The sequence below is a fragment of the Pseudochaenichthys georgianus genome, chromosome 19 (genome assembly GCF_902827115.2).
Source record: "Pseudochaenichthys georgianus chromosome 19, fPseGeo1.2, whole genome shotgun sequence".
Classification (NCBI taxonomy): domain Eukaryota; kingdom Metazoa; phylum Chordata; class Actinopteri; order Perciformes; family Channichthyidae; genus Pseudochaenichthys; species Pseudochaenichthys georgianus.
This window is the reverse complement of record NC_047521.1, coordinates 26,254,016-26,272,801: the sequence shown is the minus strand read 5'-3', so window position 1 is coordinate 26,272,801 and position 18,786 is coordinate 26,254,016. Positions and strand designations below refer to the sequence as shown.

Here is an 18,786-nt window from a genome sequence, read left to right as displayed (position 1 = left end):
AAGTAAACTGCATCCTGAATTCAGATTATTTATCTTTCTCTCGCGAGTGAAGTCTAATCTGACAGGACGGAGACACGCAGCTCTGCTCACCTGCAGCTCCTCCCGCTGCAGAAAAACACACACTTCAAGTCAGATCATCGCCCTTAGCTATTTTAATTACCTCTCAAACTCCCTAAACTAGTTATAAATATGTTTATTTTACTGTCGGCCGGGTCACTCATTACTGGATGAGCTGCTGCATGAGACAGACACTGACGCTGTCGGAAGAGAGGGAGGAAAAAGAGAGGCTCCGTGTATTTTATCATTATATTATATAGAGTCGTTATTCATTTGTTTTAAAGCTCAATAAATAACAAAGAAGACCTTTGACCGGCACTTTTATCATTTTGTCCGGAAGATTTAAACTTTAATACACGCTGACTGGCGAAAGACTCTGCCCGGTTCCCTCGGCCCCCACCGCAGAGAATAAACAGAAGGGCAACCATGACAACCATGCTTCTTCGCTGCTTTGGTGGAGGAAGTTACAGCGCCACATAGAGGCTCCTGCATGTACTGCAGCTTCTCCAGCGGTTGGAGCTAAACGGAGCGGTCTCGTGTGGGCAGACACTATCCGGATAACTATTGCGTGTGGACGGAAGCTTGTTTGTGATTGCGTTTGCGTTAATCCTATGCGTTTAGCCGTTTTCGTCCCCGTGTGGCCGCAGCCTAAATCTATTCTAGTCCATGACATGGGACCTTTAATACAAGGTTTTAACATCTTTAAGGCAAGTCAAGTGAATGAGAAACATCGTTTTCCTAAATCACTATACACACACCTGCAGAATGAACAGAACTACAAGCATCCAAACCAAAGAGAATGTTCCTTTATAATCAATTATTCTATATTTACAACAAACAGAACAAACACGTCTGTGAATAAAACAGGACAGAAACAAACCATGTGTCTACTAGGTGAACTAATGATCTTCAGATTCATGTGTACAGCTTGTAAGTCATGTTAATTGTTATTGTGTAGTCAAATATGCTAACATGGAGAAAGTGAGGTAGTTTTGGCAAAGCGGGTCCTTCTGAAAGTCGTCTTTTTAACATATATAAAGTATGGTAGGCATCTCACAACCATTTCCGTTATCAATCAACCTGCACACTTTCTCAATTCGCTGATTTTGTCAATAAAATGTCAGAAAAAAAGTGAAAAATGTCCATCGTAGCTTCTCAAAATCCAAGGTGATGTCTGTTAAAGTGTTTGTCAATCCCTAACACCAAAGACAGTCACTTTAATGTCATATCAGAAAAAAGCAGGATATGTATTCGAGAGACAAAACCCATTATATCTAGCTTTCTGTCCATTGACCCAGTGGACTAATCGTTGCAGCTCGATGTGAAGTATTTAAGGTATGATCCCCAAGATTATCGTGAAATCAAATCCAGTTTTTAATACTTTTTATTGTTAATATCTTCCCATTCAATAATATCTTCATATTTGAGGGTTTTTTGGTAGTTTTGGAGTCCAGTATTGTTAGTTTCTTTGTGTTGTGTGACTTTTGGGGGTTTTAAAGTGTTAAAGAATCGACACAATAACACAAAAGTAAACGGATCGAAGCAGCAAATCCCGTGTTTCAAGAGGTAAAGTATTGTTAATGGAGTCTGAGCAAATTAAAACGGGTTCAATTCCCTGTAGGAAAAAAGGACTATTGACGGCAAGGAAAAGTGGTGAAAATACTCAAAATATAGCATTATCCTTAACAGATAATGATGTTTTAGGGGTCTTAAGTACGACTCTTATCTTCCTGCTGGTCCTTCTGTTGGTAATACACCGACCATCATATCATATCACCCCCCTTTGAAACATCTAACCATCCCTTTAACAACTGTCAGAGTAGCATAGTCTCTATTGGTTTTACGTTTGCTCCGAGTCTCGTTTTGCCAGTTTTTCTTCAACTTAATCGTCTTTTTCACTCCATAAAATAGCCTTCCCAATCTTTTTCTCTCGTCCACCTTCTTCAAGCATCTCATGTCTCCATCCCTGCAGCCTCTCCCGTTGTGTCCTGCTCCGTGTTGCTCTCTTCCTCCATGTTGCTTTCCCCACTGAAGCTCTCTCCAAATGATCCAAACTCTTCACTTCTTCTTCCCGTTGTACTTTCGTGCGATGTTTCTTCCATGCTGCTCGCCTCCGTTTCCTGTTGCTTTCCCGACTTTCTCTCTCCACCCTCCTCCTTTTTGATTCTATCCAGAGTCGCTTTAGGAGTCTCCATCTCCTCCTCCTCCACTTTCACCTGCACCGCAGAGACTATAGAGACAGAAATATGTCAGCAGATGACAGAGGTGGGAAGTACATTTACTCAAGTGCAATTTGAGGTACTTTCCATGTTATGCTTCTTTACACTTCTACTCCATCGAGAGCAGGGGTCACCAACCTTTTTTAGGGTGAGGGCTACTTTAAAGAAATAAAACAAGTCGGGGGCTACTTTTACTCCTTTTTTTTGTTTTTTGCAGTGTATATATTTAGCACATTTTAACATTATTATATGCTGACCTTTAACCTTTGTGTGCTGTTTGGGTCTGTGGGACCCGTTTGCAGTGTTTACTAAAAGAACATGTATGCAATTTAATTATTTTAACCTACTTTATTTGGGGGTGGACGGGCCTCCCCTCCTCTAGGGGGGTCCGGGGGCATGCACCCCCGAGAAGATGTTTTTTAAAATGTTGAAGTGAAATGCATCAATCTGGTGCACTTTGAGCACAACACGAATGTATGGATACAGCTCTCAACACTCAGATGAAAGAGAGCTGTTGATTTCTTACTTTATCTATATTAAATAGATAAAGGTGTGCTCTCCCTGGCTGACGGGCAGGTAGGCCATCCAGTTATTTTAGCCGGGCCGGCTAAGATGATTGGTCGTGCTTTTTACAGCGCCACGGCTTCCACAGATGACATTTTTTTAATGGATTTATTGTCAAAGCACTTCAGATATTCATTGCTATCGGGATGTTAAGAGCATTCCATGGAAAGTGTTTCTGAAGTGAATTACCTACCCCACCTTTAAGTAAAAGTAAATGCATAAAAATATACTTTAAGTAACAAAAGTAAAAGTTGTCGTCATGCAGAATGGCCCATTTAAGCACCATGTATTTTAATTATTGTATTATTGATGCATTAATGTGTTCATAACTTCAATGTTGCACTTGGAAGAAGTCAAGTTTATTTGGTATTATTTTATATACTACTGGTTGGCTTAACCTATAATAAAATATAGTAATGTATTAGTTCTTTATATATGTATACTATATGAGTAAAAGTATAGGGTAGCTAAATGAGAAAATACCACACAAAAAATTACCTCAATGTTTTACTTAAGTACAGTACTTGAGTAAATGTACTTGGTTACATCCCAAGTCTGAATATATTTATATACACACAAAAAGACAATTTTTACTTTGACTTATTATACTTGAAGTACATTTGTTGATTACACTTTTGTACTTTTACTTAAGTAAGATTTTGAAAGCAGGACTTGAGTTGTAATGAAGTATTTTGACACAAGGTATTTGTACTTTTACTCAAGTAAAGTATCTGAGTACTTCTTCCACCTCTGGAAAATGACCAAAATGACGTCAGAGAAATGAGTCATAGTCCACTTACTGTCCCGCTCCTCCGGCTCAGTTTTGGGCAGGACGAGAGGAACTTTGGGAGGAAGACGGAGGTTTTCCGGCTCTGGAGGAGCGTCGGTGGAGACGTCGTCCGGCTGCTGAACATCGTCTTCTTCAGCTTCAGTGAGTTCCTGAGAGACCCTCTTCTTCCCATTCCTCTTTCCTAATGAAAAAAGAAAAGTTATATAACAATCCGATAAAAAAACAAAACACAAAATGTGATGGGAAAACACGAGTCCATGTACATTTCTGATTAAACATACTTCTTTTCCCCTTTTGTTTCTTGTTCTGTGCCGCAGGGTCGTATAGAACTGTGAACAGAAGAAAAACGTGGCATTTATATCAAACATCTAAAGGCCCTGACACCAAAGAACACGTCCCGACGGACCCGACTGTTGCGTCGCCTCGCGTCTCCTGCGTCTTGGCCAACAGTCGCACTGGAACACACCGCAAGGACTTCAGCCGACGGCCAAGTTGCACGTACGCACTGCGCATGCGTGAGTGGCAATAACTCTCCTTACCAGCAGGTGGCGGTAGCGTGTATTCGTCATTCAAAAGAGGCAACCGGAAGACAGACAGCGTAATACATACAAACGACAAATAGCGTGCGTTCCATTTTCACTCTCGTCCATCACAGACGGTTTCACGACTTATAATCGAAAACATGTTTAGTGCGGTACTGGAAAATGAAAAATAATAGCCGTCTGTGTGTGCCTTCTTCACTTCCGTTTCACTTCTCATGCACTGATTCGCTAAGCTGAACAGCCAATCAGAGTGATCTCTTTTGCCGACAGCCTCCCGATTTAACATGTTGACATTCAACATGTTGAATCGGCGGCGGAAGGTGTCGGCACGGCCGAAAAGACACGACGGTGCGTCCGGGCCTTAAGAGAAAACATGCACACAGACATAATTCACCAGTTAAACCTCCAACCATGATCCTGGAAGATATCCTGTCTTTCTTTCTACACATTTTCTTAATAACAGTTCAATCAGAATCAAAATGCCTCTTGAAAAACAGCTTTCCTTAGATTCTTAAAGAAAACTTTTATTTTCTCCACAACATGCTACAGTGATCTTTAAGTGAGTGTTTACCGAGTCCTGGGGGCGGCTGCAGGGGATAGTCCATGAGGTCGCACCAGCCCCACCGGGTAGATGTCGGGCGACTGGTGGTCGAACCACTGGTCGAACTCGTCCTCCCAGCCGTCGAAGTGTATGAGCAGCAGGCGTCCGACGCAGCGCTTCACCGTCGCCACGCAGAGCAGCCGCGGCTCCATCAGATCCACCGCCTCCAGCTTCATGTCGGGGGAGAAGCCGTGACCCGGGAAGTCCTGGGGGAAAAGGGGCACATGTTGATGTAGAAGAGACATGAAGAAGAGGGGACACATGTTGATGTAGAAGAGACATGAGGAAGAGGGGACACATGTTGATGTAGAAGAGACATGAAGAAGTGGGGACACATGTTGATGTAGAAGAGACATGAGGAAGATGGGACACATGTTGATGTAGAAGAAACATGAAGAAGAGGGGACACATGTTGATGTAGAAGAGACATGAGGAAGAGGGGACACATGTTGATGTAGAAGAGACATGAAGAAGAGGGGACACATGTTGATGTAGAAGAGACATGGAGAAGAGGGGACACATGTTGATGTAGAAGAGACATGAAGAAGAGGGGACACATGTTGATGTAGAAGAGACATGGAGAAGAGGGGACACATGTTGATGTAGAAGAGACATGAAGAAGAGGGGACACGTGTTGATGAAGAAGAGGGGACACATGTTGATGTAGAAGAGACATGAAGAAGAAGGGACACATGTTGATGTAGAAGATACATGGAGAAGAGGGGACACATGTTGATGTAGAAGAGACATGAAGAAGAAGGGACACATGTTGATGTAGAAGATACATGGAGAAGAGGGGACACATGTTGATGTAGAAGAGACGTGAAGAAGAGGGGACACATGTTGATGAAGAAGAGACATGAAGAAGAGGGGACACATGTTGATGTAGAAGAGACATGAAGAAGAAGGGACACATGTTGATGTAGAAGATACATGGAGAAGAGGGGACACATGTTGATGTAGAAGAGACATGAAGAAGAGGGGACACATGTTGATGAAGAAGAGACATGAAGAAGAGGGGACACATGTTGATGTAGAAGAGACATGAAGAAGAGGGGACACATGTTGATGTAGAAGAGACATGAAGAAGAGGGGACACATGTTGATGAAGAAGAGACATGAAGAAGAGGGGACACATGTGGATGAAGAAGAGACATGAAGAAGAGGGGACACATGTTGATGTAGAAGAGACATGAAGAAGAGGGGACACATGTGGATGTAGAAGAGACATGAAGAAGAGGGGACACATGTTGATGTAGAAGAGACATGAAGAAGAGGGGACACATGTTGATGTAGAAGAGACATGAAGAAGAGGGGACACATGTTGATGTAGAAGAGACATGAAGAAGAGGGGACACATGTTGATGTAGAAGAGACATGAAGAAGAGGGGACACATGTTGATGTAGAAGAGACATGAAGAAGAGGGGACACATGTTGATGTAGAAGAGACATGGAGAAGAGGATTTTGCACGATAGGTGACCTTTAAAATGAGGGACAGAAACCGTTTCAGAATGATTCTAAAGAGAGAGCACAGCGACAAATGCAACCCTTTGGACTTCCTGTCTTACGGCGTTAAACAGTCGTGGCGGTACAGATTTAGCGTTGGTGTCCATCAGGTATTCCTTCCAGGTGAAGATCTGAGAGTCATAATCTGCCAAGAGAGAAATCAGGAAGAAAACGATGTATTTATTGAGTTACCAATCGTCGTGGTTTCCGTGTAAAAAATAGGACCACTGTCTGAAAGCTGTATTTACCTGGAGGCACCGTGAGAGGGATGCTGTTCTTCTTGCAGAAGTCAACAGGAAGGATGGCGTGAGACGAGGCGTGGTAACAGAACCAGTCGTAGCCGTTAGACGAGACGCCATCGATCCCGACCATCAGGTAACCGTCTAACAGCACCTGGAGAACAGAGGAGAGATGGATGGAGGACAACAATACAGGAAGCGTTCATGTCGAGTACCTCATTCACACCAACGCAACTCCGGTGCAAGCTCCGTGCTAGAGCTTTTCAGGTTCAGAACCGGTTCAGCTCCGGCTCTTTTCACACCGCCCAGAGTCCGACTGGGGCTGCGTCATTGCGTTATCGTTTGCGTCATGGCGTAACCGTTTGCGTGCCTGCTTCATAAAGCCACACCGCGCGGAAACCCCTCACAGCGACAACAACAACAACAACAACAACAACAACAACAACAACAATGGCCGATTGTGCTCCAGCTTCCTCTGCATCTCTTCGGAAGACCAGATTCCCAGCAGGCAGCTGGTCTCTTCAGTCGACCACTGCTGCTTGTTAAGTTTCTCCATCGTTGTGTACAAACTGGATAAAACGCCGGCTTCTTGTTGTTGTTGTTCAGGAGTTGACCCCGCCCCTGCCCCGCCTCGACGTAAGCGTGACGTATGCGGTGCTTTTGCTCTGGCCGGACAATTTTTTTGGTGCTTGAAACGAACCGGATTCCGGAGCTAAGAGGCGGCTCCGCTGCGGTGTGAACAGGAAAACCCGGGGCTTTTCAAGCTCCAGCTCCGAACCGGCCCTGAAACACCGTTGGTGTGAATGAGGTATACTTTGGGAAAGGGTGTGAGTTCAACCTAAGCTCTTTAATAAATTGAGAAGCAAAAAATACAGATATTTGTTTCCATTGAAAGCATACGGTTTTTTTCACAGTCCTTTCAGACTTAGCCCTTTTCTCATGGGAAAAACACATGCTTACAGTGGTGTTAACTCAAATAAAATGGCATTAAAAGTGTACAAAATCATGAATATTTGACAGTCTGATCAGGATTAGTGTTGGTTACAAGTAAAAGTGGAAAAATATATAAAGAAATGTACTTTTTATATAAGTTTTAAAAAGTTACAAATTGTAAATAAATACAAATCAAACAAAAATAAGCTTTTAAGCATTTGTAGGGTGACATTTCTGAATATAAATCCAAATGAAAAATAAACCAGGATTAATCATTCATAATCGGGACCAATTGAGCTTAAAAATGCAAGTCAATGAAAATTAAAAATAGGTTTTTCATGTTGACATTTTTTGATGCTTCAATTCATAACCCCCTGATTCATACGTCTAAACCACATGTGTCAAACTCGAGGCCCGGGGGCCAAATCAGGCCCGTGGTGGATTTAATTTCGGCCAGCAGGATAATTTCTAATTCCTATTAGATCTGGCCCGCCGGTATATTGCACGCACACCTTCCCTCCACCCTGAGCCTGACCCCAAACATTGATGACCTTGCACCCTGATGAGACGCCAAGTATCTGAGCTAGCATCTCAGAGCAGCACACTGAGTTCAATGGATGCTTCCTTCTGCACTTTCTCTCAGGACAACAGGGCATGTTTGGTTTTCTCTCTGAGGGGAATAGTTTAGTTGAAGCTGTTGTTGGCCTGTGGGGAAATGTACTCATAGAAATGACTCTGAAAAGCTGCAGATAGAGCCATAAGAAATGAATGCAACTGATTATTTAATGTTGTTTTTATAGGCAATAATTTAAGCTTCGTTAGTTCCAGGTTTAATTTGTGCAATAAGTTCATTTCAATAAGTTCTGCAATAAACATTGAACCAGTCCGGCCCTCGACTAGCACCCATTTTTTTATTTTGCCCCACTGTGTATTTGAGTTTGACCCCCCTGCTCTAGACTGTCTGATGATTTCTAAATCCAGAGCAGGCAAACACAGACGTAGATATAACAAATAAAGGACTCTCACCTTCTGAATGGTGGCCACACAGATGCTGCCCAGGTTGAGCGGGTCGATGGCCTCCAGCTTCATCCCCTCCTCAAAGTAACATCCCTCCATGTAGACAAACCTCGGCTGCAGACAAGAGAGAGAGAGTTGAGTTAAAGCAGATTAGTGTATCGTCAAAGAAAAGTACTGTTTTAACTTTGACCTCCTGAACTAGTGTTTATAAATTAGGTCCTAATACAGAGTTGTATTCTTATACTCCAAACATAAATAAACATATTGATATTTTTCACTGTTTTTTTTTCACCAGTGTGGATTTATTGTCAATGTTTTTTTTTTTAAACAACGTCAAATGTACAAAAAAAATCCTGAATATTGTTAAGTAACTTTTGATATTCATTGAATTTGCTTTGGTGTTGAAATGTTTTTAAATTAATATGCATACATAGACACAATAAGATCAATAAGTATGTAAAATAAGGGCTAATAGAAATAAAAAATAATATATTCAAACATAAAATAAATGTAAAAAAAATTAAAACAAAAAAATCTAAATGCAGAAACAATTATAAACTCCTGAATATAATACATAACTGTGAAGACATATGTACAGCATATCTTAAAGGGGACCTATCATGCAATCCCGGGTGTTTTCTGAAAAGCCCCGAATGTTTCACTTTAAGCTTCTTTTTTTCTTTAAACGTCTCGTGAGCAGTGTTGGGACTAACGCGTTACTGTAACGCTACTACCTTTTGCGGTAACTAATAACGTTACTAGTTACCTATTCCCATTCAGTAACGCCGTTATAGTTACGGTACGTCCACACAGCAGCTTTTCAAAAATCTTGAAAATCTTGGAGCTGGGCGTGTCTGACAGCTTGGGGATTTTTTGTGAGCAACAACCAATCACATGCATCTCCCGCCCCCGACATACAAAGCAAAAAACCCCGGAGATTTTATGCGAGCAATATATATATATATAAACTCCCCAAACAGGTGAACACCTACCAGTTTCCCCCACTGTCTCTGCCGCCTCCCTCCATGCCCGGTTCCTCCGGTTTGTATCCCGTTAATAGTTCTGGTCGTAAAGAACCGGGTGATTTGCTACCGTAACTTCTCATTTGGAATATGAGGAAATGAACTGCGGTCTGGTTCTCCCTGCTTACACGCCGTTTGATTGGCTAGCGCTTCTACTGTCAGATTTGCATAAACGTGTTTGATTGGCTGACGCTTCCAGCTCAGCTTCAACAGTTGAACATTGCTCAACTTTTGAATCCTGAAAATCCTGGAAATCTTCGCTTCGCTCCCCCACAATGCAGTTCGGCGAAAAGCGAGGCAAAGTGACGTCATCCCCATTCAAAGTCAACGGGCAGAGAAGCGTTGGAAGATTCTTCTGAAGCTGCTGTGTGGACGTACCGTTACTGTGATTTAAATGGGTAACTGCGTTACATTATGTGATCCAACTGAACCGAATCTCCCTGCGGATGTAACTTACAGGCGAATACAGCGATGTCCTCTCACAGCACCATGGAAAAGTGAAAGTGACCAGAGAGGAGTGAGCGGGGTAACATTTCAGGGTAAGCCAATCAGAGACAGAGTTGGGCGGGTCTTTCCTTATGGGGAAAATACACAGACACACAAAGGCTGAAGTCGAAGAGTCCATTTAGCTTAGGGACCTTCCTAACGGAGGGAAATGACCCGTAAGTGGCGGCCATGATAAGTGCCGTTCCAATTCTCTACATGAAAGGAAAGGAGGTTTCAAACTTCCTTTATAACCTCCTTTAGCTTAGGAACCACTGGACCTCCCTTACCGAAAGTAGAGGAGAAAATGCTGCCCCACAATGCATTGCAGCCGCAGCATTTGCCGTCACTCAACAGTCGGCCGTTCACGGAAACAAACGATTATGACGGAGAAATGATATCATGAAAGTTACGGTGCTTATTAAGCATTTTAAAACGTAGGTGGTAAGTATGTGGTAAGAGTGCTTTGTTTTGAACGTTCATCAGTATTATAATCAAAAAGAGAAATATGAACGTTAGTTTTTACTGAAATGATCAAATAAAGTCAACATTTCACTGAGCTGTGTGGGGTTTGTTAAACTTCTAAAAGATGTTTGAATGGTGATATACACAGCGATAGATGTTAAGGACTAACGTTTATAATAAATACATCTGTATTGATTTTAAGATCTTTAGTTCATACAATCATACGTATTGGGATCATTTGTATTAATGTGGACCGGAGGGAGAGGGTGACGAGCATAAGTTTCACTTTCCTTTTTTATTTCAATTCCAACTTTGGTCCTGAAGAATATGTTTCTCTGTTGTCCACGTTCATAAAGCAAAGCAGCAGCATCAGAGCACGGTGCAGAGTCTCTAGATGAGTTCACAGCAGTCCCTCCTTCTTACTAAACATCCATGTTGTAGTCCGCTGTATAGAAAACTGTGGTTTCCATGGTTACCCCACAGCAGCAGACGCACACAATGACGTCCGCTGGCGCATCATAAACACGTCGGAAAGTGAAAGTGCATTCGGATTCTCTAAAGTACCGCAGTCTCTTCTCCTAAGTCCTTTTGAATTCTCCTATCCACTATCCCTTAACCCCGTGACCTTTCACTCAGAGGTCAAGGAATAGGAGATAGGGTTAGAACTTAGGAGCTGATTTTTAAAAACTATCCGACCGCAACCAGCACACACAGACACAATGGCAGATGCAAGTATCAGCGAGAGCAGCAGCGCATTTACAACTTGGAGATATAACCACTCTTGCTATGCATTGCACAGACATTGTAGCCTTACTGAAAAGCATCTCAAGGTATTACTTATAAAGCTGAAAGCACCTCTTCTTAAGTCTATCCACCATTATTGATTTTGTTTATGCTAAATGGCCAGATGTGAGGTAAATCATTTCACTGTTAGTTTGTGAGGCTGAAAATACTTTGTTTGTCTTCAGTGTCAGTCTGACAGTTTATTATTTATTTAATTGTTACTGCCAAAAGAGTGTAGTTTTTGTATTTCATATTGCACTACAAGTGCTCTACTTAGACCTTGATTGTTGAGGCTACAATAAAGATGCCTGTCAAAATGTCTAAACATATCTTTTGTGTTTTATTGTTCCACAACATTTCATAATGATAATTTCTACAATGATGGGTGTAAGGGAAACTTCTGTGTAGCAATGCAGTGGGAGTCACCGACTCACGAAGGAGACACAGGACGAGCAGGAGTTCTGATGTCAAACACTGGCAGTTTATTACAAGCCTCGGCCGGAGAATTCACATCACGAGTCACAGCAGCCAAAGGTTCTGACTGCACGGGTGCGTTGCCATGTCAATTCTGATCACCCTCTCATCTTGGCAGACCTTTTGACTAGCTTCACTACGAGTCAACCCACATATTGGGGGAAGGTGTACGTGACCACCTGGAGGCACTGAATCACTTATTTGACTATGGCTCCGTGACCGAGAGTTGACCGGTCATAAAACTGGTAATGTCAGCAATAGCAAAGATTTCCCATTCCTTAAGACAGATAACAGACTTAGGGTTCGGTCGTAAAACGTCAAAATTAATCCCTCACAATGGGGTGTTGTCTTTGCTCTTACTGTGCCACGGAACAACACAAAAACTTGTATTTGTGTTGTTATTATATTCAAAGTAAAGTAACTTGCTACTAGTTACTTTTATAATTTAGTAACTAATAAAGTAACTAGTTATTTTTTTGAGAGCAGTAACTATAACTAGTTACTTTTTAAAAGTAACTGGCCCAACACGGCTCGTGAGTAATGTGCAGTACCGGAGTCCAACAGAGAGGCAGCAGCTGCGGAACAGTAGCCTGCGTACTGCTTAGCCTTCCCTGCCCCGAAGAAGAAGTGATCCTTCGTTAGCGTGAAGAGTCTGCTTTATGCGCTCCGCTGCGAGGCCCCGCTGCGAGGCCCCGCTGCGAGGCCCCGCTGCGTGCTCCACTAGCACCCCCCCCCCCCCGCTAAGCCCCGGATCTCCTACGATCCTAAATCCGCCACTGGCACGAGGGATGTCTACACTTACCTTTTTAAAGAGCACGAATGAACTGTCATAGTTCCCTCTGAAGGACGTGGAAGCAGGTCCCGTAGTGGTTACTGAAATAAAATAAAAATAAGCATTTTTAATAGTTTAAAGTGCCCCTATCCAGGGTTTCCGTTAGCCGGTAATTACCGGTTTTTAGCTGGTAAAATTTATAAAAAACCGGTAAATTCAAAACCTGACGGTCAAAATGTCTGGTAATAATTAGGGAGGCTCCGATCGATCGGCCGCCGGTCATTATCGGCCGATATTCACTCTTAATAGTTTGATCGGTGCTCTCTATGAAGGCCGACCAGGAGAGCTGGATCTGAGCGATATGGACATAAACGCGAGTGAAGTGTAACCGGAGCGAGAGAGAGATCAGATCAGCTGCTGAGTCTGACCGAGACACGCAGCTCTGCATGATCACCTGAAGCCCCGCCCTCTGTTTAGCGAGCTGCAGGAGCTGCTTGAGAAACTGACGTGCTGTCAGGAGAGAGAGGGAGGGAGAGGATCCGTTTCTCCCGTGTTATTATTCAAAGTTGATGTAAACTTCTGAATAATGTACGTTATCTACTACAAGTAGTTTGTTTGAATGTAATAATTATGTTGTTTGTGGAATCATTTATTGAAAAATGAATCTGAATTTTTCGATCTGTTACGATTATAAACTGAAGCAATATAAAAATGAGACCGTGAACTGAGTTTTAAACTGAAGCATATCTGCTCATAGTCCGGTAATTACCTGCTAACGGAAACTCTGCTACACAACTATTATTATTATTGAAATATGACCGGTAAGTTTCAAATTAGTCCGGTAAAATAAATTCTGCCCGGACATTTGACCGGCGAGAAAAAATCCTAGCGGAAACCCTGCCCCTATCATGCTATTTTTAGGCATACATTATGGGTCTCAGATATATACAAATATATAATAACATGTCTATGATGTACAACAAGCAGATCATGCGTTTTAGACGTCCCTCATACCCCTCTATTCAAGCATGTTAGAGAAAGGCTGATCTGGGTCCTTAGCTTAAAAAAAAAGAGGAGGCGGAGCTAATGCCTGATCAGAATTCTACCGGAGATAAAGTTAAATTCTGCTGTGATTAAACGCCATCCGGTTCTAAACCACATCAAGGATTATTTCTGAACCAGTATGGAGCTCAAATGCTTTTTCTCTTGCGGGTTTATCACAAGGTGAGTTCCTTTCTTTATTTCCTGCTTTTTAAACACGTGCTCTCCAGTACAGGTTAGCTCTGAGTGTAAAACAAACAAAGACCTCGTTTCTGATAGCAACTTTCTGAGGGTCCGCCGATTTGACTTCATATCGGCAGCAAATCTAATCACTAGTTTAATCCCATTAGTAATCGTACCTGGTGCTTTGATGTTGTGTCCGACCTGCTGGGACCAGCCGATCTGGTGCAGCAGAGCACTCGCCAGGTGGCACCAGAAGTCGTCAACGATGTTTTCGGGCGCATCGCTCTGGTCCTCGTAAACCAGCCGCAGACGGCCCCCTCTGATCGAGTGGACCGCCGCCAATCGAGTCCGACTCACATGCTTCGGGTCGACCACCTCCACCCGCATCCCGACTCTGAAGGAGGTCCGCATGCTCTCTCCCAACTAATAATAATAATACGTTCAGTTAGTATAGCACCTTTCACAGAAATAGAATCCACAAAGTGCTTCACAAGAAAGAACAAGTGTTAAAATTAAAACCACAGAAACTTGAATACAATAACAACATGAGGCAGAAATTTAAAGGGGACGTAATATCTGAAATGTGGACCCACGGCCCAATCAGAAACGTTGCTATCAGAAACAATGCCCGACTGTTTGGACGTAATATGGTCCGTGTTTACATTAGCATGGCTAACACTCAGAGCTAACCTGTACTGGAGAGCATGGCCCTTTCTCATTTCATCAAATCCCCCTCCTCGACTCCTCGACTCCTCGGTCCTCCGGTAGTGACCCGGAAATGAATTTCAGCGCGCCATGTTGAAGGACATCTCATTTCTCTAAATGCACTTCGAGGACCGAGGATCGAGCGTCGAGGAGCTCTAACCGAGGATACACTGATGGGTCCTCCACGGTCCTCCACGGCTGCTTCGTGGATGCATTTCCGGCAACAGAGATGTTTCAAAGAGTCGTGACGCACGGCCGGACTTATCTCAGCCAATGACAGCTCTGCATGCATCCCCTGGATATTATTTTATTAACTGCTTTCATCGCGACGCGATGTTTACAGAGAGAACAGCTGTGAGGTCCTGCAGAAAGCAGAGCAGTGTGTATAATATATATCACTCAGTAGAACAGGCCTACTCTCTTTATTTGCTTTAGTTTAGTAGATATCTACAAACAAAGAGTCGATATTTTTCTAAAACCATTTAGTGCTTCACAATAAAATACACAACGGCTGTAGCCTGTTTTAGGAGCTGTATATGTGTGTGTGAGTGTGTGTGTGTGTGTGTGTGTGTGTGTGTGTGTGTGTGTGTGTGTGTGTGTGTGTGTGTGTGTGTGTGTGTGTGTGTGTGTGTGTGTGTGTGTGTGTGTGTGTGTGTGTGTGTGTGTGTGTGTGTGTGTGTGTGTGTGTGTGTGTGTGTGTGTGTGGTACAGTGTGTGCATAGATGCAGCAGACAGACAGGTCTCAGTTGGTTTGGTGTCCTCTGCTTACTTTTAATACTTGTAAATAAAACATTTGGCCCGTAATTTATTTTCCACATTGTAGCGACCAGAGAGGGGGGGGGGATATATCCAGTCTCTGATAGTGTTACGTTATTATGAGAGTGCTCTGCTTGATTCTGAAATTGTATTTATTTATATAAATATATACACATATATGTGTGTGTGCGTGTCCGCATCTGTAGCCTGTTATTGTCTCATTATACCGCACTGTCAATGAATCAAAAGTAAATATAGAAGTGGTCATGAACACATCTGTCCATCAGACAGAGGCTGCTGTGCCTCCTGTCATCATTAATGGACGTCTCTTTAAAATGACCGCTCAGAGGAGAGGAGTTCTCATTTCTCTAACAGCCTGCTGCTTCCCCTCCTCTCTCCTCGGTTCCCCTCCTCGGCTCCTCCGCTCGCATCTCCTGTGGGCGGGACTAAGTATCGAGGATAGGAGTCGAGGAGGGGAGTTAGAGAAATGAGAAAGGGCCCATGTGTGTGAAGAAGCAGGAAGTAAAAAGGAACTCACCTTGTGGTATAACCGGCAAGAGAGAAAGCCTTTGAGCTCCAGACTGTTTCAGAGAGAATCCTTGATAATCCATGATATGGCGTTTCATCACCGCAGTATTTAGTTTAGACTCAATTTCTTCGTGGGCCACATCAGCATTATGGTTGCACTCAAAGGGCCGGTTGTAACTTTAAGACTATATATAAAAATACATATATAAATATTTAACATATATAAAATAATGTATTATATTACATTATTGCCTCTGCATTGGATTATTATCGGATAGGGTAATAACTTCATAATTAACTAGGTCTGAAAGCAGAAGTCTAGGGAAAATCATTGCAAGTCTCTTCACTGAGAATGTCACAAAATGATTTTTTAAAAAAAAGAATATTTTGAAGAAAAAAAGTCAAATTCTGAGAAAAAAGTCAAATTTGAGATGCATTGTGGGATATGTAGTTTATGGGCAACATGCTTCTGTAGCATGTAACCGTATAATACAAATATTATATTCTTTGCAAGCTCTTGTGGGGCCATATTAAATGAAGTCGCGGGCCGGATTTGGCCCCCGGGCCTTGAGTTTGACACCCTTGGTTTAGACGGTAGCTGCCGGGTCCCGCATGAGCTCAGACCCCTCCTCTTTTATTTTTTCACCATCACTTTTCTTGTTTTTTATGGTGCTTGTTTAATAAAGAGCCTCAGTATATTCAGACTTACCTTCAGGTAGAAGTCCACAGGTAATGTGTGGTTCCCCACCAGCGTCTTCATCAGATACTCTTTCCAATCTGGGATGTTCTGCTTCACGTCTGGGGAGACACAACGATCTGATGAAGGCTAACACAACACGTTTAAAGGTCACCTATCATGCTATTTTTAGGCAATAACATAGCTCTCAGATATATATATAAAACATGTCTATGAAGTGTTTTGCTCAAAATACCAAACAGATCACCCATTCTAGCCATGCCTCATATCCCTCTGTTTCACTTCCTGTTTCTAAAGTGCTGATTTTGGGTATAACGGAGGAGTTTATACAAATAAAAATAATTGATAAATAAAATAAAAAGGGGGGGTCTGAGCTCATGCGGGACCCGGCAGCTACCGTCTAAACTAAATGCTGCCGTGATGAAACGCCATATCATGGATTATCAAGGATCTGAAACAGTCTGGAGCTCAAAGGCTTTCTCTCTTGCCGGTTATACCACAAGGTGAGTTCCTTTTTACTTCCTGCTTCTTCACACACATGCTCTCCAGCACAGGTTAGCTCTGAGTGTTAGCATGCTAATGTAAACACCGACCACATTACATCCAAAGCAGTCGGGCATTGTTTCTGATAGCAACGTTTCTGATTGGGCCGTGGGTCCACATTTCAGATGTTACGTCGTATCGGACGTACATCTGGATCAGCTCCGTTGTTCCCCGTTTTTAGAGATTTGGGTACGGAGGAAAAGAGAGAGGGTTTTGTTTTCTGACGCTGCGTGAGTTCCCCGACACACCGGGGACACGTAGTTATGAATAACAGACATCAACAAGTGCATTTTGCACGATAGGTCCCCAAGAGAATCTGCTGGAATGACCCTCATGATATTTGATTATTTTTCAATGTGGCCTTATTTCTCAAGTCTTATATAGTAACTAGAAGTAGGGGGGACTCAAACTACAATTGTGTGCAGTGTATCATACTTATTTTAAAATGTATATTGCTTTATTTGTTCCTAGTCTGAAGTTTGGGAATGTTCTACTGACGCAAGCTTCTGTCACACATGATTTAGCTCTCAGGCCATCGCACGATAATACCTGTAATCCAGATTCGAGCTACGATTAACGAGATCATTTAGGCATTTCTTTTTTTTAAAGAAACCATGCATTTCAATCACAAGTACAGGCAGTGGTGTTCAGAGAGTCAGCCTAAATATAAAATACATTATGAAGTCATGTTAACGGTCTTATTGAGTGAGTCCTCACCTTGTGGGGGCACCAGCAGTTTGCTCGTCATGGCGCACCATCCGATCGGGTTCAGCTCTGCGGAAACCAGGCTGCACCAAAAATCATGGCTGCTGTCTTCCTCAAAGCCTTCGTACCTCAACAGAGCTTTATATCCTGCAGACGAGAGGAGAGGCATTTACATTTTCTCACTGCATTACATGTTACGCTTTTATCTAAAGCGACTTACATACTCAACACACAACGACATGCTGACTGCAGTGGGGTTTGAACTAGGGCTGCGCGATTTTGGGAAAAATGTAATTGCGATTTTTCTGACAAATATTTCGATTCGATTTGCGATATTTGTTTTTAAGCGACCCAACGGAAGTTTATTGTAAAATGCGGCCATAACTCCGGCTAGGAAGGTCGTATCAACGGGCTCCCGTCTCTAGCGCCCCCGCAGCCCGAGCTACGAGTGAAAGAACTAAACGTACATGAAACTTCCGTTGGGCTGCTTTAAAGTCAAGCTTCAGTTTAAGATTCACCCTGTAATAGAAACACGTGATGGAGCATTACTAACCTGACTCAGATGCTTTGTTTCACCAAAGCATCTAGGAAAGCTCCATTGGAAGCCATTTGGAAAAGTATTTCAAAAATACTTGGCAGGTGATTAGATCAATCTGTCTATCACCTTCTATCATGGGCCACTTCTGATTGGTTAACAATGGCTGGTACATGTGGAGCACAGCACTTTTGATTGGTGTGGATGACTGACACACAAGAAAGAATTATTATTATTATTTTTTTTATTCCCAGGCTTTGATCGCATCATTTCAAATCGCGATTTCGATTTAAAATCAATTAATCGTTCAGCCCTAGTTTGAACCTGTGCTCCCATGATCCGAACACCAACGCACTAGCCCACTGCGCCACAGCCTCCCACTGCTGTTGTTTTAATATCTAAAATGTGCATTCTTTTGTTTTAATTCCTTCCGTTTTGCTTTAATCCGTACGGGTGTCTAAACTTCTCTTGCGCTGCAGTCTTGGTCACTCCTGGTTCTAATACAGGTTGAATACAAAAGTTAATATTCACACTACTGTATTTCCAAACATGCCTGATCAATTTAAACCTATTATTTGGGTTGATATGAGGTCATTTCTTTTGATTATAGCTCCACAGAGAAGC

At 42.6% G+C, this 18,786-nt stretch overlaps 1 protein-coding gene across 1 annotated transcript in view; it reads right to left on the bottom strand.

Moving 5' to 3' along the window:
* Positions 1-213: 213 nt before the first annotated feature.
* l3mbtl2 (L3MBTL histone methyl-lysine binding protein 2) overlaps positions 214-18,786 on the bottom strand; it is a 33,264-nt gene continuing 14,691 nt past the window's right edge. Inside the window, 12 exon segments of the mRNA XM_034106670.2 lie at positions 214-2,287; positions 3,641-3,811; positions 3,912-3,959; positions 4,744-4,792; positions 4,794-4,979; positions 6,344-6,426; positions 6,530-6,674; positions 8,480-8,584; positions 12,500-12,570; positions 13,870-14,116; positions 16,392-16,480; positions 17,640-17,774. Coding sequence (XP_033962561.1) covers positions 2,010-2,287; positions 3,641-3,811; positions 3,912-3,959; positions 4,744-4,792; positions 4,794-4,979; positions 6,344-6,426; positions 6,530-6,674; positions 8,480-8,584; positions 12,500-12,570; positions 13,870-14,116; positions 16,392-16,480; positions 17,640-17,774 — 1,607 coding nt within the window. The 3' untranslated portion in view covers positions 214-2,009.